General features: G+C 35.2%; 1 protein-coding gene across 1 annotated transcript in view; it reads right to left on the bottom strand.

Moving 5' to 3' along the window:
* Positions 1-709: 709 nt before the first annotated feature.
* The window catches only part of LOC118751971 (protein single-minded), a 155,002-nt gene continuing 130,420 nt past the window's right edge, over positions 710-25,291 (bottom strand). Inside the window, exons 5-9 of the mRNA XM_036486802.1 lie at positions 21,396-21,644; positions 5,126-5,310; positions 4,848-4,954; positions 3,253-3,406; positions 710-2,453 (exon numbers count right to left, since the gene is read on the bottom strand). Of these exons, the coding sequence (XP_036342695.1) occupies positions 737-2,453; positions 3,253-3,406; positions 4,848-4,954; positions 5,126-5,310; positions 21,396-21,644 (2,412 nt within the window). The 3' untranslated portion in view covers positions 710-736. The remainder of the gene's footprint in view (positions 2,454-3,252; positions 3,407-4,847; positions 4,955-5,125; positions 5,311-21,395; positions 21,645-25,291) is intronic.

Genomic DNA, 25,291 nt, shown 5'->3' with positions numbered 1-25,291 from the left:
AACCGAGTATTCGCGTAGTCGGTTATATTTATCCGAGCACCCGGGTAGGGTTATCTTTATTCGAGTAAGCGGGTAGGCGGTCATTGTTGTCTGATAGCAGGTTGTATGTGAGAGATTCCCCAGGTAAATGGTTTTCCTTATCCGTGTACCCGAATAGATGGTTATCTTTATCTGAGTACCCGGATAGGAGTAGATTTTACCTGTGTACTTGGGTAGCGGGTTGTTCTTGTCTGGACAGCCATGTAGAGGTTAACATATGTATGTACATATATCCGGCTATCTTGGTACCGGGTTATCTTCAACCCGATATCCGCTTAGAGGGTAATATTTATTGGGGTACCTAGGTAGGGGGTTACTTTTATACAAGGTACCCGGATAAGAGGTTTCCCTCTGAGCGTAACCAATAAAGAATTGCTAAAAAGGTTGCGGTTAATCTCCGACTGCTACTTTATCTTCGAGCTCTAGATTTTGGATATTTTTTTCAAGATTTTTTGGGATTCGTGTGAGATATTTTTATGCTGGAATACTTAATCGTCAATCGTACATATAAAATATGAAGAAAAATTAAACAGTTATTTTATTTATTTAATTTAGAATGAAGATACAAATATTTTTGGTTCAGAGGATTTCTTTGGAGGTGTTTGGTGTCTGCTTGGGAGTGTTATTCTCTCAGATATATCTCTTTCCATGTCCACTGGTTAAGGATTGCGATCGAAAATGTTTCGTATTGGTTTATTCAAAAGCAAGAAAAACACTCACCTTTTCGCTCTGCAACATCAGGTGACTTCACTTTCACATTCCCCGCATCTCTTGCTGCTACGCCCAACACCTGTTGCGTCGCTTCGCCAGCGCCCGTACTCGTCAGACTCAACAATCGATGCCCATGCGAGGCTAAATGCTGACTCAGGTGCTGGTGATGTTCGGACGCTGGGGCATTCACAGGCCAATGCAAGGCATGTTGCACTGCGGCAGAGTGTGGATGATGAGTGACTACGATGGGTACGCCATCCGGCGGCGTTATACAGGAGACATAGGGATCCGTAATAGGCACCAGCGGATCGGACATCCATTCGAATGAGAAAGCTGGTGCTAAAGTCTGTAAACCATTGCAATTGGCGGCGAGTGGACCGCTAGGTGGCGCGCTGGTGGGTGTAGGTGGTGTGGTGGTAATACAAGGACTGAGTTCCTGCTGCGTTGAGGATGAACTATCGAGCGAAAGTTTTTGCGCTGACTCCGACCAGGGCGGACTGGGATTCCATTGATCGATGAAGTCGGGTGGATCGTTGGGTAGTGACTTTTGCATGAGACGCGGGCGTGTAGGCACAACGGTGGCAAAGACTACGGAAGCATGTGACTCGACTGGCGCAGAAATGAGCGCATGCGTATGCAGCGGGTAGGCTGTGTCAATTTCGGTTACTGTTGTGGGCGTATCATCGGTGCCATCATCAGGCAGATAAAGTGGTTCCAATTTGCCGATGGCTCTCCGCTTGGTGGGTGGCGAACTGAGGCGTTGATGATGTGAGGAGGCATTTCCGTTGACGCTGGAACTGCCGTTGTGATTATGATTGTGGCCGCTGGTGTGATTGCTATTTGTGTTGTTGTGGTTAGTGTTGCCACCACTGCCGTTGTTATGACTATTGCTGGTCGCATTGTTGCTAGCGTTGCTGTTGTGTGTGACATAGTGCGGTGTGGCTGCATTGTGACTGGAGACGGAACTGTTCGCGCTGCTACAGCGCATCTGTCCATCCGTCTGACCATTCGCGGGAGAGCGCGCGCCGTTCAAGCCAATCGCTGCCGCCGTCGCACCGCCAGGCACTTGACTATAGTCGACCGGTTCCAACCCCAGCCGGTGATGGTAGATGTACGGACCGACGGCGGCACCATTAATGTTGCCCACATTCGCCGTCATCACCACTGCGCCATTGCTTTGTAAGTGATGCTGCTGTGGCTGTTGACCGCCCATATGCGGAGCTGGCGAACCCTCCGCACTGCCGCCGCTGCCACTCCCCACACTCATGCTGCCACCGCTAGTCGCGCCAGTGGGCGTGTGATACGTGCCATACGCCGTCATATGGTGGTATTGGTGGTGTGAATTTTGGTGGGAATGCGGGTGCGAGTGCGGATGCGGCAGCTGATTTGGATGCAGGTGTTGGTGGTGCGGATGGTGGACGTGCGGATGTGGCTGATGTGGATGCAATGCGGCCGCATAGCCCACTGACGCGGTAGCCGGATGTGTGGCCGTTGTGGCGGCGCCTGTGTGATGATGCGAATGCGGATGGCCAACATGATGCGCGTGATGATGGTAGTAGACCGCAGCCGCAGCGGCAGCGGCTGGCGTTGTTGGTGGCACACGTGTGGGCGCATCGAAAGCAAGTCCGAATTGTATCTTCGATTGCACTGAGTAGTAGTGGTAGAGCCATGAATTGGCGAGCATAACCGATGCTTCGCGTTCGCTGTAGAGTGGAGTTTAGACAGATTGAGTGAGCGGTGGGAGTGTGATTGTTGTGTTCGAGTGGAGAACCAAATTGGCAATGACGGTGTTGTTTGGTGGTGAGTTGGCAAATTGGCATCGCATTGCAGTGGGAATGAATGAAAGACAAAAAAGCACAGAAGAAATTTGATTAGCTTAGTTATTTTTTTTTTTAGACTAAAAATAGCTGAAAATAGAAATTTGCTGTGGGAAGACGTGGTGATTGCGTGAGAAACGGAAATGTAGAAATTGGTGCAATCGTCAAAGACGTGATTTGATTAAAGGCGGTTGCTAAGAGCGAGCGAAATAAAATAAGAATCTATGAATTTTTTATTTTACTTTATTTTAGACATCTCAATCATAGTGGTTATTTGCGTAGGAGATTGCAGGGGGGTGTATACATAGTTCCTTGGGAAGAGACCCATGGCGAGCACCGTGGTTTGCTCAAATAATAATGGTATATTTAATTCCTCTTAGATCGGTGTTAATTTAGGCAGTGACTCCACATTCGAAGTTTTATTTGAAAAATTATTTAGCTTGTGTATCTTTGTAGGTGAATAGTTATTTTAAATATTCGCAATCAAGTAGTAAAAACCATTAAAATTTTACTTTTTTCCATCATTACAAAAAAATTTGTTTCAGATGAAATTGGAAGTTAAGATGAAGTGGATATTTCTGAATGTTCAGTATATAGATATTGATACAATTTGATTCCAGACTTTCAATGAAGAGACCTTTATATCGACTATATTTATTTTGTTAGAAATGAATTTTTTACTTACTTTAGAACCTGATTCGTGCAAACAATCACCGGCTGCTGGTTGGTATCTTGACTGTCGCGCACTTGTAGTACGACGTGTACCCAAATGAAGTCACCTTGTCGCCGTTGCATGCGAACTAGTAAAATGCAAGAGCGATCCTGCTCCGATTGTGTTACTGGAATACAAAAAAAAAAAAAAAAAACAAAGAACTTCAGCGCTTCATAAAGCTATATTTAACAAACACATATTTACGTGTGATTTTGAAATATATAGCAAATAAAACAAAATAAACTAAGATGAAATAGTAATAAATTAAATTAAATTAAAAATATATAAAAATTTAACAGTTTGTTATAATAAACGAGTTTTAATGAACCAGAGCCTCTAAATATTTCATACAAGGAAAACCTATAAAGACACATTGCGCTAGAAATGTCTCGAAAAAATCCGACTAAAATTCGAAAACACACGAAAAATTCTGGAAGGTGCCAAAAAATCTCAAAGTCCGTAAAAGTCGAAAAATTTTTCAAGAATCTTAAATGAGTCCAAAAAGTAACGAATTCCTGCATTTTCTCAAATTAAGTGCAGATTCTGAATTTTATGAGCAAGAAAACAATTAACAAGAAAAACTTAACTTTTTTTAAATTACTTTTTTTCGACGAAATTTCGCAGAACTTTTTTTTTTCTTTCCAGGAACTCTAGAACTATTGAAAAGCTAATCAGAACAGTTTTAGTTATTATTTTTTTCAAAAATGTTACTTTTTCGAGTTTTTTGAAAAAAAAAATGGGTTTGTTCGGCGTAATTTTGCAGGACTTTACTTTTCCTTTTCAGGAACTCTTTTGAAAAGCTTCTCAGAACAGTTTTAGTTTTTTTCTATTAGTTTTTTATTTTTTAGTTTTTTTCAAAAATTTTACTCTTTGGAGTTTTTTGAAAAAAAGGATGAACTTTCTTTTTCCTTCTCAGGAGCTCTAGAATTATTGAAGAGCTACTCAAGTTTTAATTTTATTTTTTTTAATCTAACTTTTAAAATTTTTTTAATTTTTTTTTTTCATTTCGGCGTTATTTTGGACAATTTTCTTTTTCCTTCTCAAGAACTCTAGAACTATTAAAAAACTACTCAGAACAGTTTTAATTTTTACTTTTTTCAAACATTATTTTTTCATACATTATATAAAACAATTTTTTTTTATTCGGCGCAATTTTGCAGAACTTGTTTTTTTTTTCAGGAACACTAGTACTATTGGAAGGCTACTCAGAGCAACTTTCTTTTGTCCCTTTGCGTCCTACCGTATGCCAACTTCCCAGACATGGTTGGACCCTAGCTGGAAGACGTTCGCCTAAGGAAAATCTATGAGAAAACGATTGTGCTATTCTATTGCTATTCAAAATTCTGTTCAGCCCACTATTTATTGTGCCCACTGAACTGTATAGAATGCTCAACACTGCCAACTAGGCGTTATAGAGTAACTCGTAGCCGACATAAGTACTTTTCAGGGATAAATTATCTTACTTAATCTATGCAGTTGACGATAGCCGAATGCATATACTTGAGTTGAGATTTACGTACTTTTTGTCCTATTTTCAACTGTTATTTGCTACTTATGCAATTACTTACTCAGCCTATGTTTGCTTTGCGCCTCACGTAAATTTTCCGAATGCAATAGATTGTACCAAGAAACTCCATGTATATCACTTTTGCTGTAACCCAAATGAAATTCGCCGCTATGAACAAAAAATCAAAGGAATTGAAATTAACAAAAAAAACACCAACTTTCAGTAAATGAAAAATAAAAACAATTAAAAATAAAATAAATCTACTATAAACCTCTTAAAATAATGCACTAAATAAAGTAAATGCAAACTCTGCGGGCGCGCATGCGCACTACTACTCACTTTTTATCGATATGTGCGATTTTCATATCCATTGAATGAATGGTGGTAAAGACATTGGTGGCGCCCTGCACCACACACTCGCGCGTCTCCGGCATGGCAATGGGTGTGCATGTGGCCACAAAGACCGGCTCATTGCGACTGCAAAGCGGCAGAAATGACAGATAATGACCCTGAACTAGCACAACCTGCAAGAGAAGTGAAAACAAAAGAACACATGGAAGATAAATAAATACATACTTACTTACTCGTAAATGTGAACAATGATTTAAAGTAAACAAAGCGTTGCAAAATTGCATTGAAAAGTTAAAATACATATAAAACAAAATATATCAAAAATATGAAAAAGAAACAAAATAATGAATTCGGTCAAAATTGAATGCTGTGTGCTCTTTTTTGGCTGCTGCAGGTTTTCATTACTAAATAAAAGCCACTACAGCCATTCGGACCTTTTTTGTTTACATTTGCAAATATGTAAATGGGCAAATCCATGTCAAATCGACCAATGATAGAAATGATGATAGAATGGATGGATTTTTTTTTTTGCTCAGAACTGTTCTTTTATCATGTAACGAAGTTGAGCTAAAGAAAAAAAATATGTTTTTCGAAAGTCTGAAATTTCACAAATTCCCGGATTTTTTAATTTTTTTTTTAATATCGCAAAAACTATTATAGTGACAAAAATAGTTCTGGTCTCGTTCTAAAGGTGATATTTGGGGATATAAAAAAAAAATCGAAAAAATTTTTCAATTAAAAAACCGTAAAAGCAAAACCTTTTATTTTTAAAAATTTTTAGACTATAAATCTAACTAATCTTAAAGATCTAGAAATTTTGAAAAATATGTTTTTATTAAAGACATGAATTTTTGAACTTGAAAAAATTTTTTTGCAAACAAGATATAAAAAATAATTAAAATTAAATAGATTGTTGTACATAAGTTTATTAGGAGTTTACAAACAACCTCCTTGAAAATTTCTTTTAAGATGATTTGGAGTTATTGTATTAAAAAAATTGAGCAAAATTTATAAGTTTTTGCTTATACTACTTTTTAAAATTCAGAGTTTTGTAACTTTTTCTATTTCCAAATTTGTTTATAAATTTTTTCCTTTTATCCTTAAAAAATACATTTAAAATGATACCAGAATTATTTGTAACCATAATAGCTTGGCGAAATTCCGGAAATTGTGAAACTTAGAATTTTGCACAGCTTTCAAATTTTTTCTCCTTGAGGATCTGTCGTTATACCTATGGTAAAAGAGAAGTTCCGTTATCCGATTTGTACATGGATTGACCCATATTGAAGCAGGTACGCGCACAAATCGCACACGATCTTCAAATGTGACACAACTCAAAATTACTAGTTTGCCAGAAAATGCGAAAAACTATTCCTTAGCACTTGCTAATCAAATTATGGGCAAGGGAAATTTTACTCAAGGGTTTTTCAAGAAATTATAACAAAAATTTACTTCAGCTTTTGCTGAAAGCTAAATAAAAGCTATGTGTACATTTTAAATTTTGAATTGTGTCCCTTTTGAATATCGTGTGCGATAGACATCTGTATTTGCAGTAATTTACTATTTCTATACACATACATATATGTTTGTAATTCTATATCTCTCAACAGCACTCCCTTCCAGTGGCACAAGTGAATGTGAATGTCCAGCCGTCAAAGTACACAGTTGGTGGCTTTTTGTTTGGCTGCTTGGTTGCGCGGCCGGCCGCCTGCCAGTTTCCATCGATAGTTCATAATTCAAAATTGTTTGGCGGCTTTTAATTTTTGTTAAATTACAGCAGAACGAATTACATAGTTAGATTTAATTTATGTGCTTTAAAATTGGCAAAAATCTTTTCTTATTTTATTTTTATTTTTTGAGACAATTGCGTTTTGAGTTTGTAAAAGCAATTTTATTTTTTCTTTAATTTTTATTTTTTTAAGACAATTGCGTTTTGAGTTTGCAAAAACAAAACTAAAATAAATGAGTTAGGCAACAAGTGAATAATTTTTACTTGTAATTTTCTAGAACTTGAAGGTAATTGATATTATTCATAACAAGGGATTGTAAATAATAAAAATTTTTCATTTCTTTCGTCACCAATTATCTCATTTATTTACGCAATTCATGTAGATATGTAATAAAAATAATTACATTAATTAAATTTGCGAGTCATTTCTGTTTAAATTGAGATCATTCGTTGACTAATAAGTCACAATTAGAAATAAACACATAAATTCGAAGTACCATTTTTTCACAAGAAGTACGAGTGAGGAAAATGATTGCTTACACTACCCGAAATTAAATGAGGAGTACTTTTAAGCAAATACTTTCAAGCAGAGCTTTTCCAATACGTATTTTGAGAAAAATCCTGGGCGCCAATTCTTGTTTTGTGAAAACGTGAATTGATTCTATTTTCAAATGAAAATAAAATAATTTTTCAAAAAAGTTTTCACTGGCTTTTGTGGCTGTGTTAAAGAAAAGTTGGGCATTTTTCTCAAATCCATTATCCTATGATGATTGCTTTTAGTTAATGAAAAAGCCTTTCATGATCGAGAATAGCTAAAAATGATATAATGAAATGATAAAGTGAACAAATTTAATATTCACTGACATTGAATTTTTCATTTTCACTTCATCATTTCATAGAGCTGGAAATGTTCCCCTGGTATTGGATAGCTGCGAGCTTTTTCTGACTCTATGTTAAATAAAAAAATGATTGAGCAGGAAATTCCAGACTTTTATACCAGATATGTATCAAGGATGAAAAACAGAATAGGTTCGAACACGGTTTTTCAGAAAGAGGTGCTAATGATCCCAACTTTTTTGGAAAGCGCTGGAAATCTACTTTCTTAATTACCTTTTTTGTTTTGGTACTCTTTAATTTTTGACAGAGTATGCTATTGGTGCTTTGTAGAGAAATTAAAATCGCGAGCTCTCTTATTTAATATTTCAAAATAACAACTAGACTATGAAGTCTATGGAGTGTTCTGCCACGTATGCAAGCCCCTTCAATGTTCATATGCGCAAGAATTCTTACATACCCGTGATGGGTGCCTTCTTTCCCAGCACAAGGAAAGGAGAATTCTGCTGATAAAAGGTTATGATCCTGAAGCGCGGGCGGAGGTCGCCTACGAAGAAGGGCTCAAGTCAGTGTCTTCATCTACTTACTCAAAACCAGCGAAAGTGCAAGTAAAAATTGTGTTTTTGGCCCACCTTTGTAAGGGCGTCCTAGGCATCTAAAAGTTTTTGTAGTCGACTTTTGACAACAAATTTGAATTCCTCAGTTGAAAATATAACAAGAAAAGTCCGTAAAACCAAAACCGTACACCACTTGCGCCACCTATCGGCCAGATTTTTTGTGGAGTTAATTTATTGCTTATAACCACGGAGTTTCCAAATATATCGACTTCTGCGCCATCTAGCGGTACCTGAGCTAATTTTGAAGTTTCCAGACTCATCATCTAAAGACTAAGTAAATCAGGAAGACTTATGAAAATTCGCAGACAACGCTGGTCATACGTGGTAATATTAAGGAAAATTAAAAACCAAAATTTCTAGGAAAATTTACGTGACGGAAAAAAGTTTTTTCAAATTCTCTGCCTAACTACAAGTAAAACGGGTGTATGAATAACTTCCATAGACATGAAATTAAGATTACATGCTCGAAATAAAATATTTATAAAACACCAATTTTAACGACAAGCGAATATGCACCTGTTCTACATTTCAAAATAAATTTACTTGTTACACACAAAATAAAAGTCTCAGAGCATTGAAGTCGTGCAACATTTGACTAATTTCAATTTCAACGCAATTTAAGCGCCAACTTCAACGCAAATTGGAGTGAGTAAATAGTTAGTGTAGAGTTTTGAATTTGTGAAAATTTATGCCACAGCTTACGCGCTTTGACTAAGATTTATGCGTAATTCAGGGTGGCAATGGCGCAAAATCTCAAAGTGTTGTAGCCTGTAATAGATATGCATTTGTCATGACTGCGATTGCCATACATTTAGTACGTAGTTGTGTATGTGTGTGCGTGCGCGTACGCTGTTGGCAGGTGTAACATGCTACATGCACAATTTATGCAATTCTAGAAATGTACAAGTGCAAATTTTTATTTATTTATTTATTTGCTGAGTAAGCAATTGCGTTAAGTGGAGCATATTTGTAGCGCCTACGATTTTAATTTGAAGATTTATTAGATAGTTGTGCTTTAGTTTAATATTCAAAGTCATTTGTTTCGATCTAAACTCCGAATTACGTTAGCTCTATATTTCTCAATTCAAATTTACTCGTATTAAGTACTTGAAAATGCCTCAAGTTCATGTGTAAATTTATTTTGTTTTAAGTTTATTTTACATAGGGAAACTTTTTGTTATTACAAGAATGGAAGTTCGCGCGCTGATCTATTTAAACCTAATGCACATTGGCAGCTTTACAAAACTAAAGGTAGTCACAATTTCCTAACTCTTGTGATTCTCCTATATTTTTATTTTATTGTGTTTTGAATTTTTTATATAAACGTTTTTCCAAGCTACCTTAGGAATGTTACACGCGGATATTCCCACAAAAAATGTGGAGTAGTTTAAACAACTGCTCGATAACGCTGGGAAGTGACAAATATAATGCTTTACGCTCTCGATTTACTATTTATGTAAGCATGGGTCCCCATTAGGCGTTGACCTCTACTACCGAGCTACTTTCATTGGCTTATTTAATAGTTATTCTCCAACAAGAAATTGCAAGGTGATGAAAAATAATGGTCATATGAAAAAATGTCTTTAAATTCGATCGAGACTTTCAGAAAAACTTGGTTTCATCTATTCCCCAACCGACTGCCGAACAATGTAAGTACCATATAAAATGCGAAAATTGTCACTTAAAAAGGAGCTAAATACAATATAAAAATATGTGGATTCTTGTGGGAAATGTCTAAAATTGTATGCTTCATAACAGGTCAAATGCTATCAGGAGACACGTGGAATGAATCTGGAGCTCCCACACTGATTTTTAGATTAGCTTCCGATACGATGAAGTGTCAAAAATCCCAAGATAGAAACTCGTGAATGAAGGATTTTTACAACACCGGAGCGGCTTAACTTTGGACACGTCAAATAATCATATTCTTTATGTTGACTACTATTCGCCCGGTGGTTGAAATTCAATCATTAAAATTAAAGGGAGTTGAATTAAGGTGAAGTGAAGTGAGTTAGGGTGAGTTGAGCTGGATGAGATGTGCTGAGGTGAGATAAGGCGATTTCAGGCAAAATAATTAGTTGGGGTGGGTTGAGTTGAAGTGAGGTGAGGCTAATTGTGTTATAATGAAATGTAGTTAAATGGGTGGCGTGAGTTGAGGTTAACTGACAGGAGCTGATGTGAGATTAATTGAGCTGATTTGAAGTGAGCTGTGGCCAGTTGAGATTAAATGCTTTGAACAACAATAACATAACATCATATAACATAACATAAAAGAACATAACATAACATAACATAACATAACACAACATAACATTACTATTCCTCATTTCTATCTTTGTCTCTATCGTTTTTTACCTTTATATACACATTTTCGTCTTTATCTTTGCCTTTACTTTTATCCTAATATTTATCTTCATTCTTTTCTTCATTTACATATTCACTCCCACATTTGTCACTATATTAAATATTTAAATTATGTACTCTTCTTCTTTGTCCTTATGTTAAGGCTTAGGTTAAATGTCTGTCTATGGTCCTAACACTGGAAGAGGCTAACCAAAGTTAGGTTAGATTAACTTGGCGGCAGTCTCGCGGGTGACTTTTTTGTTATCATTTAATAGAATTCCGGGAACGGTAGCTGAAGGTAATACACATGAAATTGTTCAAACAATTATTGGGTACTTAAAATGAAGTTCTTCCCGTCGCTGATAACCCCTACAGTGAGTTCACTCCCAGTGTTAGCCTTGTGATAGAAGGGTAGCGGAGAAGAAAAATATGTTATGATCCGTCTTCATCATCATCATCCAAACATCTACGAAAATAGAGGTTAGAATAGGAGTCTGGCTTGGCTTCTTTCAGAACCAAGATTTGGTGATTAGCTCAGATCGTGATCGACTACCGTTTTGAAGAACTTCGGAAGTCAGGAAGTCGCACAGAGTTCACTGAGCCGACACAGCAGCTCTTATATCCTCCCTGCCATTGAAGAAGGCCTCTAGAATGCCTACCAATGCAAGCCAAGCAGTTTCTTACAAAGTCACCGTGCCATAAAACTCAAATCAGCCCAAGCGCCTTGGAGTGCGGTCAGGACTTTTCCGATCAATTCAGATTCATTCATTACATTCATTCATTTATTTCGGCTTGCACAATAAGCAATTCTAGGGATCTGTGTACCACTTTGCCGTCGGATCATATATTTACACTTTTAATCAGTTTTGAACTCAGAAGTAATCCGTCGAATTTATCTGCTTGTAGTAGCTAACTCCTAAACTTGAAATTAACGAAGAGTTCTTAACAGAAGTCAGTTTATCAACCTCTACCATTCAACTTTGACCAACCCAGGCAGCAGAGATGCCTAAAGTCCCTACTCGTCTCAAATTCTATATCTCCCAAAAAACTAACAGTAAGTTCTTCAGTTTAATTAATACCTCAAATTCTACAAGAAAAGATCGGCTTGCCCCATTGTTGAAGATGTTTTACACAAGTTTTTGAATATTGGCAGCTACAGGGTTAAATATTTTCTATAAAAATTTTGCACAAAATATTTCTAGGATTTATTTTATAAGAAAATATTCTATGGTTAACGAAAATACATCTTGAAGCTGCATATTTATGCATGTACAGCTCAATCAAAAGACTTAAGCCACAAACTTCAGTGAAATAAAATACGCAACAACTGCAAACAAAATTCCCAGCAGACTTCAACGTCGAGAAGACTAAGAGGTGATTTGTATTTTTATAAAACACCAGTGGGTATTCATTGAAAATGCTACTCTACTCCATTATTTTAGCATTGTTACATACAAACATACGTATTTATAAGTTTTTTTTTTTAACTACTTCCAACGCCTGCTAACAGATTCGTAGCAGCCAATTTAATGCGAGTGCGAAGTGCGAATTGCGAATGTGAACGCGAATGCTCACCTGGCTTGTCAACGACATTTTCACCCAATTATTTTGACACCCACTTTTGATTTCAGCAAGACAACGGCAACAGCAACAAAGGGTAAAAAAAATAATGAAAAAGTAAATATCAAAGTGGCAGTCAGCAAAATAGCAACACTGCAACGGCGACTACTAACAAGAGCAACGGCTAGATCGAGAGGAAATTGTGCAGCGGATGAAGCGGGGTAGAGAAGTCGCAGACCACTTGGTCGCCTTTACCCTCACTTGTTGGAGAGTTGAAAGTGTTGGCTGCTGCCCTTCTGTTTGTCATTTCGCTTATATCCAACCACTGCTATGCTATGCTGTTGTTTTTGCTTTTGTTGTTGGTGATTTACTGCCAACGCAACAACGAGTGGTTGTTTGATAGTAAGAGAGCTGTAGCTGTAGAAAAATTGGAGAGAAAAAAACTCTTTGACTGAAAACTGATTAAGTTATCCAGCGGTACAGCGGCAACTTTTGCTGTCAGTTGGTTGGTGATTGTGATTTTTTCTTCGATATTTTTTATTTATTTTTTTTTTTGGTTTCTTTACTTTTTTGCTGGCTGAGTGATGACCCACAATGTGTGCTTTTGTATATACTTATACTTAGGTGTGTGCGCATGAGGGCTGTATGTATGTATTTGTATGCTGAACTCGCAGACGGTGTGCAACATTTGCTTGAAGCGTCTCAAGTGCGATTTTCTTTAGAAATTGTTGAATGTTAATTGGTACAATGCTGAAGATGCTGTAGGTTTATTTAGAGTACATTTGCACATCTATCTACATAGCTTACGCTGGCTAGTATACCCTTTATCTCTAGATGTGTGTGCATCTTCTAGTTTGTGGGTGAAGTATGCATAAATTTATTTATTTGTATTTAATCGTTCACTTGACTACTCTTGTGTATATGAAAATAAATCGAATTATTACTCAGTTCAACAAAGAGAATCTTTGAAAATTATTTGCACTGTACTTTAGTGTTCTTGTGCCACTCGTATCTCGGTAGCCGGTAAAAAAGAAGCAAGTTTGTGCTGCTCAGTAACCGTTGAGAAATATGGTAAATACCATATCCTTCCCTATCCATTCTCTTTCAATGCGATTTGGAACCCTATCCCATAAGTAATTCATATTTTGGATTGCTTGCATTTGTTCATTACAATACTTTAAAGTACTTCCCTACATCATTAATCGACTCAGTTTTTCAGGCTGTAAATACTGTTTTCGCAACACTCTTACTGTTCCTTTCCAACGAGCATTAAGTACAGTTTATGCCTATTAGAAAAAGGAAGCGGGTCAAAAAGCATAAAGTAATGCCGAATTTCCACTAGGCATTGAAATGACAAAATTTGTGCGCCATTTAAAAAAATGCCATGTAGAAGTTAAAAACTATTTTTTGAATGTAATGACACGAGTATTTTTTAAATGCGCGACTTTGTTATTTATAATTTTCGCTATTTAATGCCTAGTGGAAATCCAGCATAAGAAATTAATCCTACCCCAACGGTCGCAAGTGCCGAGTGAACAGAGCATTGGGCTTTTTTATTTTATTTTGTTCGTTAACAATAGACTTTTTTAAGTTTTATATTTTATTGTTTGAAAAAATGTATTTTATGATTTCATTAAATTTTTAGAAACTTATTTTTAATTTTCATAGTATTTATTTTATTTTAGTACTTAGATTTTATTGGTTAAATAAAAATATTTTTTTAGTTTAATTTAATTTTTGGAAAACTAATTAATTCTTTTTTTTCTATTGTAAATTAAATTTTCTTTTAAGTTTTAAACTTTATTTTTTTTAACAGGAATTTTTTTATATTCTAATTAAATTTTTAGAAACGTTAATATTTTAAATAAGGGCCAGTTTCCCCATGTCTGGTTAACACTAACTGCAGTTTAAACCTCGTTATCGACTCTATAACATATAACAGGGAGTCGATAACGTCGATGACCATGTTCAACCTGCAGTAAATGTTAACCAGACATTGGGAAACTGGTCCCAAATATGTCTACGGTTGCATTAAAGATCGTCTAGGGGTTAAATTCGTTTGGTTGTGAATGGGTTAGTATTAAAACTGTTTTCGAAGCGCTCATAAAGTTAATAAAATTACGTGAAATTTTCAATTCCTAAAAAATAGTGGCAATCAGCGTTGCCACAGATAAATTTTTTTTCCTACCAAAATGTCCTACCATAACCAACCAAAACCTACCAAATATTTTTTTGAGTTTTAATATTTGTTTTCAATGTCAAATTTTTTAAAAACATAGTTAACATAGTTCTAGCTTCAAGGTGTCTTTCGGAGTTCCTGCTGGAAAGAGTTATGCATATCTTTGATTGTCTTATTCCCTTTGACTTCCGCCAGCGGGCAGCAATTTGAGATTATTCCCAGCTAGCTCCTAAGTAGGTCTGCAGTGTGTCCTTTAGATGTACCGCAGAAAGGCTAGGGACCGTGCAAACGCATTTGGGCTTCACGCTTTGCGAGACAGTCAGCCCTTTCCTTGCCTTCAAATCCTTCATGTCCATGAACCCTCCACAGCTTGACGCTATTGTGGGCTCTCAATGGGTTCAAGAGTTTACAAACCTTGATGCCGTTTTAAACGACTCTAAGGTCTTTAACGCTGCCTGAATGTCCGATATAATATTTATTCTGAGCTCATTTACCTTCTACGATGACTTCAATTGGGAAGACCTGAAAAAATGGTTGAGTACAAGCCCATTGGGAGACTTTTCTGGAATCTTGGTCCAAGTACGCCATAAATTATATCGCTACCTAAAGGTGAAAAGGTGCCAAGTCCATTTTTTTCAAAACTTAGTCTACATCGATTTTTCGTCTCTCCTGAAACAATTCTAAAAATGGACTTGGCACCTTTCACCCTTAGGTGACGATATATGTATGTCCGTATTGCATATTGGCAATAATAAGGTACATATACGTTTGTACTTAGGGATCAGGTATATTTACTGTTTGTGGCCGCCATTATATGAACGCACCGGTGAAATATTTGTGTAAAAAAGGTTGCTAAAATGTTTGGAGATAAGTACATATTTTCTATTTTTCTTAAATAACTATTACTCATTGTCCCGAAACCTACCAAAATCCAATCAAGTCTACCAACCTACCAAGTGGAAAAAAACCTACCAGTTTTGGTAGGAAAAGCCCATGTTTGGCAACACTGGTGGCAATACTTCTTTGTACATTAATATTATTATTTTTTTTTTGTAACAACTTGTATATATGTATGCGTAGTTATATCATATGTGTAGCTTAACAAATTAATATGCATGCCCTGATTTTTTACCTTAAGAAGCCCTCAAGTATCTTCAAATAATGTTGAACGCTACCAAGTGGCGCCAAATTGTAGCCAGTTTAGGAATAAACCACAACAACAATGAAACGCTCTTAAGCAATAAGGCACACAGACTATTGCTCTGGAAACATTTGCATTTTATAAAAGCGCATTGCGAGCAGCAAACCGCTAGTGCTGGTCAGTTTATGAAAGGGATTGCTCGAGCACTTAGGCTCAGAGACTTTTAGTCAATTATTAGATTGGGTCGCTATGTGTGGGGAAAAAATTAACTAAAACCTATGAAAGTCAACTATGAACCGTTTATTAATTGGTGGACTAGTAAAAACTGCACAATAAAAGCCGACCCACCCTATTATGCATTTACATAATTTTTGTGAATTTTTTTTTGTTTTTTTGTTTCTTGCGGGTGCATATATGCAACTCACATCCCTGCTACATACACTCTAGCATAGACGCAATTTAATTGGCATAAACTACACAAATTCTGCGATTTCTGACTTACAATGCACTTTCGTGATTTCTCATGAACACTACAAAACAACAACAAAAAAGGGAAATTTAAATGCAAGTACGTATTTAAGTACATAGTGTCCTAGTCTATTGGCATTTAGGTATGTATGCATGTGTAAGTAACTCCAACCCCTTTTGAATTGGCCAATATGCTGGATTAGAGGCAGCAACCAACAAGTTTGTGTGGACTTAATAAGATTACAAATGTAAGTGGGCTAATGCAAATGCCTAAACTTTGCCGCATACATTAAGCTGCGTGGTAGCAATGGTGGGAAACCTTTTAGCCAAACAATAGGTTAGTGAACGCGTGAACTTGTTACCCTAATAAAGGCGTTGTTGTTTGCTGAAAGAGACGGGGAATTAAAAGCTAAAAAGTGTAAAATAAATGAATGAAATTGAATGTTTTTGTTGTTGTTTTACAAACGATAAAAGCCAATATTTCAGGCTTGGCAAATTTGATTGTAATTGTAAGGGAGTGGATTGCAAGCGTACGCTGGTTAATTTCAAATAGCGATATGTCTACTAGTTTTCTACAAATGTAAACATTTTTTTATAAAAATTATTTGTCGTAATTTGTCTGGTGGATGAACAAATAATAATGATTACAATAAAAAAGGATAGCCGCGTTAATTAATGACTAAGAAGACCAATATCCTTAAATAACGGGAATGTAAAATGTATGAATTTGGAATCCTATATGGTTTCCAAAAGAGAAAGTGGGAATTGAAAATCTGCTAATTGGAAAGCTTGCTTTTACATACAAAACTCAATATTGGCTGGAAGGTGATCGGATGAACCGAAATTGGCCTCAATCAAATCAAAAAGTTTGATTTGTCTAAGCAGAAATATTTACTATGTGTAGGTAATTGAAAATAAAGTAGCTGAACTCTGACAAAAAAAAAGTATTCATTGCTGTTTAGGCTGCTATCCAAGCGATGGGTCTCTTTTGTTCGGATCAAAATTGAAGGAAACGAAACAGCAGGTGAGGTGGCCATCTACACCTCCGAATTGGTAATTTTTGGGAAGATAACTTTTTAGGTAAATACATTTATTATTCATTGAGTAAAATTAAGACACATGCACACCAGTACTTCAATTGCATGAATTCATCCTTAGATAAAACGAGAGTCAGGCCGAAAGTTAACAGATAGCCATTGGCGGTCTACAAAATTTCCCAAATAAGTATAAAGGGTTCATACCAGCATCCTCACTGGATTCCGAGCATAATATATATGTACATAAGTATGTACATATCTCTAGAATATCGAGCTTTTTAGAATATGGTTCAAATCTGATAAAAAAATAAAAATTGTAGGAAAAATTACAAAATACCTATAAAATAAATATAACCGAAAAAAATCAAATCTTGGATTTATGATATGTATTTTACATAAAAAAAAAATTAAAATTATTAAACATCGATCAAACACAACTGATGAAATAAACTCCCTGAATAAAGACTTTTATAGAAAAAATATTAATTATTAAATAACGATAAAACAACGGTAAATAGAAATACCAAAAATTTGATCGAAAAAATATTAATTTATGCAATGGCGATTTTACTTGGTCAAACATAATTATAAAAAAATTGCATGAACAACTTTTAAATCATAAAATAACATTTAATTTTTGTTCTAAATAATAAAAAAAAAACATGTTATAATATTAAGAAAAAAAAAACAGAAAATCTGATTCAATAACTGAAACTATTAAATATCGATATCATAAAATCGAAGGAGCATAAATTGTGTAGTACAAAGATGTTTATTTTTGAATCAAAAAGTATATATTAAATCCTATATAACATTAAATGAAAATAAAAATCGATAAAATTCAAGTAAAAATACGATTCGGCAAAACCATTTTTTTATAAACGATAAGTAAAAAAAAATATCGTGACGGTATGTATGAGAAAAAAATAATAAGCAAAAAAGTGTTATCTGGAAATGAAGGGCATTAAATTTCTATTAACTATTAAGCATCAAAGTCAAAAATGTATGAAATAATAAATATTGAATACTGACAGGTTTTGACAAAAACAGGTAATTTTTATGCAAAGCAAACCTTCTTCAATTCTCATATAAAAATTTAAGATTACATAAAAAAACATTGCAACGAATTGATAACCTGCACCTTTTTTGAAGTCGGCTCAAAATTAAATCAGACCCAATGTATGAAAATATATGAATATAAAGAGGACCATAAATATCGATATGGGTATTATTAATTTTATTCGAAAAATTAAAAAAAAATTTAACAACAAAACAAAAGTCATAAAATTTTTAGTTGCAGAATTTCATCTCCAAAATTTGAAACAAAAAAGACAAGAAAAATCCAGAAAGATTCCGAACAAAATTCTGAAAAGACCCGAATTTTTCCGAAAGGTCCCAAGTGTATTCCGAAAAAAAATAATAATAAAAACAGCCTGAAAAATCATGCAGCAGTTAACTTGTTTATCAATGCTTAAACAAGGACATAAATGGTGGATTATATTCTCCACAAAAAATACCTAAACACATTTTTAGTTCATTCGGAAAAGTACATATTGTATATCTTAACGAAAATTTCTGAAGACACTAAAATAGGGAATTCTTTTAATTTGTTTTATCAAGTAAAAAAGCAAAAATAGTCAAAGGAAATTCTTTCTTGTTCAAAATAAAGGAAGCCAAAGGGTTTTTAAGTCACGAATATATCTTGTTATACATTAAGACAGGATTATTGAAGTACAATTTCCTTAACTGTTACGATTAATAACAGTTCTCAGTTATAATTAATTCACACCAAATTTTTTATACCTAACTGCATATGCATAAATATATATAAACACATATAACAAATGGCACAAAATGATTACTCCAACACAAGTTCGTTGCTTAAGTCTTTCGTTCGTTGACATATCATAATTCGGACGCATTCAACAGCTTAGATTGAGCAGCAACAGCAGATAAAATGCAGAAATATGCAAAACGCCCACATATTGTCAGCACGTAGAGCAACAAAGCGCAGCAATAAAATGTGCAACAACAACAACAATAGTAGCAACAGTACACACAACTAACTGATACAGTAGCAATCTCGTTAGTTGACAGCGCGCGCATAAATTCCCAAGCGCCCAAATGGAAGTAGAGTAAACCAAAAAATAAATAAAAAAATCAGATGTTGCAGGGGTGAGCAAAGGCGTGAGGCGCTTTTGTCGTTACCCCGAACATATGTGGCAAATGTGCACAACTTCATTGGCGAGAGGAGTCTTTATGTTTACTTACACATGTGTAGATACATATGTATAGCTGTGTGTGGACAAGTGCGAGGCATCACGCAGAGGCTGACAATCGCTCATAAAGTGAACTGAGCGACATATAGACAATGAGTTGTCAAAGAGGAGTTGGTTACTGAAGGATGACAAAATAAGCGCGTGTGCAGCTCTACCAACATACATATGTGCATAAATAATTATACACTAGGGTGGTCCAAAGGAAGTGAAGTCGGAATTTTAATGCTCTCAGCCCCTGGACTTGTTCTATGTCGAAAAAATATGTCCTTGTTTGTTTTCAAATCCAACAAACGCATTTTGTATGGGGAAACATTTTTTTTTGTGGAAATGGTATAGAATCTTTGCAAATATATATTTTTGAATCGGATAACTCTACTTCTCCTCGGGAGACTTCAGGGCATAATACCCAAGCGGTTATTTAAAAATTTTTTTATATTAAATTTCTTTTATTCGTCCCCCAAACATCCGCAAATTGTTAATAATAAAAAATTTTAAATAATCAATTGGTTACTATTCTTTGAAATCTCCTGGAGAAAAACAGAGTTTGCCGAGTTTTTCGAAAAAAACAAAATTTTCCCTGTATAAAGTGCATGCTTAACTATGAGCGATTTGAGCGACCTGTAAATATTTTTTTATTTAAAAATAAAGACAAGGGTATATTTTTTCGATATAGAATCAGTCTAGGAGTGATAGCATTAAAATTTCGACTTTAGTTTTCTCAGATGCATTTGTGGACCACCCTAATATGCTCAAAATATCAGCATCCAGGACATTCCATAACTTTGTTCGACGTATACCATATATAATTTTTTTTTAATTTTTAATCGCAAAAATTCTACAAACCTTTGACTTTTATCAGCTGCATACCTATAATTTAGGGAGTTTATGAATTTATATGAATATGTTTCAATAATTTGTAAAATTTCTCAGATTTCAAGTGAAATTTTTTTCGAATTTTCCAATTTTGAAACTTTCGTGGATGTCTTTATTTCTACGTTGAACAATTTCGAATTTATTATTTTTAAGAACCACCCCAATGGATACCCATATGTGCAAGCATAGAAGGTACACGTATGTATGTAGGTTGCTTTATTCGCCACGGTGTATGTGGCAGCAGTCAACCACCAATAGTTTTCTATAAAAGGTGGCAAACTACTGCCAGCAACAACAATAACAACAACAACAACTATAAATATGTCAGCAAACATCAGTCATCGGAGCGATCAGAGCAAAGGCGCGCAAGCAGGGAGAAACAGCGAAAAAACTGACAGCGGCATTCGCAGCCACAATGACTACTGTCATCGTTTGTCAGTTTATAAATCACTTTGTTTGTTGTGGCGAACAAAAACAAAACGTAGCACGTTGCATTTTTGTTGTTTTTCTTTTTTTTTTGCGACGGAACGCACGCCTCATGCATAATTCATTTTCAACGCGCGTGCGCTGACGACTTTTTACTTATGTATGTGAGTGAGTAAGTGTGTGTGTGAGTGTGAGTGCCGTTGGTAACACGCAATCGAGCGCTATCCTTGCACTTTTGCACACACATTTGCTCGCTCTTTTCCTCTGTTCGTTCGTTTTTTCGTTTGCTCATTCATTCATTACTCCATCGCTTGCTGCTAAATGACAGCTCAGTTGCCTCGGCAATCGGTTTGGCGTTTTTTGCTTGGACCGTCTGTCTGTCTGTCTGTCTGTCCGTCTGTCTCTGTGTGATTCATTCATCAATTTTATATTTGTTAACATTGGGCGCATTGACAGAGTCACAATGCCTGCGGCGCGTGCAAAAATAAACAGAAGAGCAGTATGTACGTCGAGGGGGGAGGGGGGAGGGAGCAAAAACATTGCTTTTAGCACATCGACATGTGTGTTGGCATGTTGAGCTGTCACTCAAATGCTCGCACACTCTCTCCAGAGCACTCGCGCATTCATTTAGTCGCTTATTAAGTAATTTATGCTACCCTTCTGGGTGATTTTGCTTAAACCACTCATTTAAGTATAAAAATTTCACACTTCCATACATAAACCCGTAGCTATATATAGAATCACGCCTTCCTTTTCCCCTTCTACTACTCACCTTCTGATCGCCGAACCGCATTTGTCGTCGCGCATTTCGACTGACATTCATGCGACACAAAAACATGCGATGTTCTCCTTCCAGACTTGAGATCGCCGCCGCTGCTGCGGCTGCTGCTGACGCGGCACTGGCATGCTGACTATGTCCCGGCTGTGGTGGCACATTGCGATTCAGTTCGGCTTGTATGGCTGCGTGATCCTGTTTGTCAATGATATCGTAAACAGAATCGCCGTGAATGAGGAGATCTTCCTGTGTGGCGTTGCGATTGTTGATTGTTGTTCAAGCAGGCGATCGAAGTGATCGATGTTAATGGCGGTGTTGTTGGTTGGTTGTTGGTTTTTTACGTTGGAAAATCGTTGTTTTTATGGTGGTGTTTTGTTTTGATTGACGGCGCGTGAAATTAAGAGAAATAGAGAAGAAAAAGATTAAATGAATACATATATAGCTTATGAATAATATTTATAAGCGTGGAATAAATAATTAATAAAATATTAATTTACTAACTATTATCTTTAAATTAAATTAGTTATATAATTGCTTTCAAATACAAAGCACGGATTCTGAATATTATTAAGCACTGTATTGTGGGCTCAATGGAAGTTCGCCCTATATCAGGATTTGGTTCAAAAATGCCCTATCTCAGCTGAGGCTTCCAAAACGCCTCATCTAAATTGTGAAGAAAGGAATTTTTCAACCATTTTCTGAGATAGGGCAATCTCCCACTCAGCCTTCCGATGTAAAGTCCGCTCAGCAGAACACCATTTACAGTAGGCAGTACCACATTTTTTTGGTAAATGCGGCGTCAGAGTTAAAATCAATTAAATTAACAAAGAAATGACACAGCAAACATAGGCATTATATTCGTTACTGGTTGACGTATGTAAGTATTTGGAGGTTTCGTAATCAGCACCCAGATTTTTAAATGCGCTATCGCTAATTCTGATCGTCAAACATCTCCAAAATAAGGTAAATAAGGTGCCAGATTTGGCTGCTGTATGGTTTTACATCCCACTGCTTTTCATTTAGATCAATTTTTGCAACGAAAATTTAGCGTTTTAGCGTAGCGTTTGTCAGAGGTCCCCTGCAGTTGTTATATTCTACGAGTTAATTTGTGATTCTATTGCAATTTTTTGGTAAAATGACAAACAAACAAACTTTCAAATCCAGGTATCACAATGAAATTTTTTTTTATTTAAAACGAGTGTCATTACGGCTATGCGGTCGCTGTCTTTGTATACGTATTTGTCCTCGCATTCACCTTTGTGTTTGTTTTATTCGGTGCGTTCGTAATTGTGGTCATATAGTATCGGTATTAGTATTCGTAATCCACTTCGTATTCGTCGTCATATGGATTCTTCTTGGTATTCATTTCGACTTCGCCAATGTATTCGTCTTGGAACTCATCTCAATTTTCATCTTCTTGTTAAAATTTCGGCGTCTTCGCTTTCGTCTAGGTATTCTTCCTCTTCCTCTTATTCCAATTAGTATTCGTATTCGTCTTCATATTCACGTTTTTCTTCGAATTCATCCTCGTATTTAAATTCTATTTAATACGCATTCAAATTTGTCTTTGTTTTCATCCCTTACTTGTCTTCGTATTCGTATTAGTCTTCGTTTCGTGTGGGTCTTCATATTTTTTAGTACTATTTTCCTGCTCGTAATCGCTTTCGTGTTCTTAGTCGTACTAATTTTTGCACTAATTTTCGTATTTGTAATAAAAAATAAATTCTTCCTTTCTGCGAGATAAAAAACGCTCAATAAATAAGTTTTATCTTCGATCAAAGAAATAACACTTAAAAAATAATCATTGTTTTTGATAAAAAAAAAGTCATAAAATAATGATTATTTGTAATAAAAAAAATAACAATTCACAAAGTAATGATTAGTTTAGAGCGAAATAATAACACAGGTAAAAATTTGTTTTATTTTTCATAAAAAAACTCGATATATACATATATACTATTTTTTCTGAAACTCAGAAATTTATTATTAGTATTGATCGTAAATTTGAAAATCTTTAAATAATTATTAAATATAAATTTTAATGATCATGGTCTCTGCAGTAAGCTATATTTTTATAAATTTTTAAAATTAAATAACAAAAAAGTGAATTATAAAAACTTGATGTTTTGCGCGTATCATTTTCACACTTTGTATTTGTACAAAAGTATCTGCGTGAATTTCTAGATATAATCCCCAAAAATCTAACACAAAAAATTCCGTTTAGTCCTGGAAAAGTAGAAAAAGTCTCGAAAAAAATAACCAATGTTACTTAAAAAATCCGTGAAATCCGACAAAATAGTCTCGAAAATCCAAAAATAATCGCGAAAGATACCGAAAAATTTAATACAAAAAATCTCGGTTAGTCCGGATAAATTTGAATAGTCTCTAAAAAAGTACCCAAGGTTCTTAAAAAAATCCCGAAAAAATACACGGAAAATTTTGAAGTTTCGAAAAATCCCAAAAATCACGAAGTTACCGAATTAATTTTTCTTTTCCGTTTAGTATTTATGGATCCACTATACATACATATATCTTAGCGCTTTAGTACTTATCACACTGTAATGGCTAAGTTCTTAAGTATTTAATATTAACCATTTCGTAGATCAATTCTTTTTATTTTATTTAGGCATCTCGTTTCGTCGTAATATTTGTTTTATACATGTTACCGAATAACTTTGAACCAGGTGAACCATTTTCCAACCGTTCATCGGAAAGGTCACATCTCAGGGGGGTACCATATTAATAAGGTTTAGTGCCGGGTATTGGATCATGAAGAAACTAACGGTACTCCTAAATTTTTATGTCGTTTTTTTGTTAAAAATTTACTTGCAGTACTTTAAATTCTAAGGTATTTAAGTGTGCCCATCACTGACTTTGTTGTTCACTGTAAGTCAAATACAAAATTGACTTTCGCTAGAATAATTAAAAAAATTGATAAATGCTGACTAATTGTTCTCAAAGCTATATTTAGAGTTTCTAGTAAGGCAAGTATTAATTGATTTTCAATGTTCACGCGTAAAAGTTCAATTCAAATATGATTTTACTTATCAGGGAAATAACGTGTGAGTAAAATAATTTGCATTTCTTCAAGCGAGCACATTAATGACGTCAATGGTAAGTGCAATTTTTCGCATATTTCAACAATGAAAATATGCAATGATTCAGAAAATAGATTTAAAAAATTATAAAACATTCAACAAAGCATTATTTTTTTCTAGCAAGAAAACACAAGCTAAGTGCTGCTAATTATTGTTGTAACATTGCTGTGGTTCATTTTACATGCATATCTATTACAATAAATTGCACGACTTTCTAATACGTATGTATGTAAGTGCATACTATATAGTTTCAAAATTATAAGCATGCGCAATGCCATAATTAAATATTGCAAATAATTGCAGTAATGAGCAACAACGACGTCATCAAATATGTCAGTAAGAAGAAAAATTTTAGAATTGCTGACAGCGAAAAATTTCCCATCGATTGTCATCAATAAGCCAAGAATTTTGCGTATTTTTTTTTCTGAGCATTTGTGTGCTTTTTTTGTTATTGTGAAAGTGTACGCGTGCACAGCTGCAAATGCGGCGGTGATTCATCCGTCGCTATACTCCCAAGCAAAAAAAAGTGCAAATATAAAAATAAAAATAAAAATAAAAATAGTAAAGACAATAAATAGCCAAGTTAATAAATGGCTGTAGCAGCTGTGGCAATAATAATGTTGTCGCAAAAGCGCAGTGGCCGCCACTGCAAATGTACATACCTAAATGCCGCCTGGCCAATTGTTGCCAGTTAATGACGACATTTTGCTATAATTAGCCGCCATCATGGCAATTGCAATTCTAAATTCGTTGAAGTTTCAATAAAAGCCGAAAGTGTAAACAACAAGCGCAACA

The sequence above is a fragment of the Rhagoletis pomonella genome, unplaced genomic scaffold (genome assembly GCF_013731165.1).
Source record: "Rhagoletis pomonella isolate Grant_MI unplaced genomic scaffold, Rhpom_1.0 Rhpom_scaffold_00001, whole genome shotgun sequence".
Taxonomy (NCBI): Eukaryota; Metazoa; Arthropoda; class Insecta; order Diptera; family Tephritidae; genus Rhagoletis; species Rhagoletis pomonella.
This window is presented reverse-complemented; position numbering and strand designations above follow the sequence as displayed.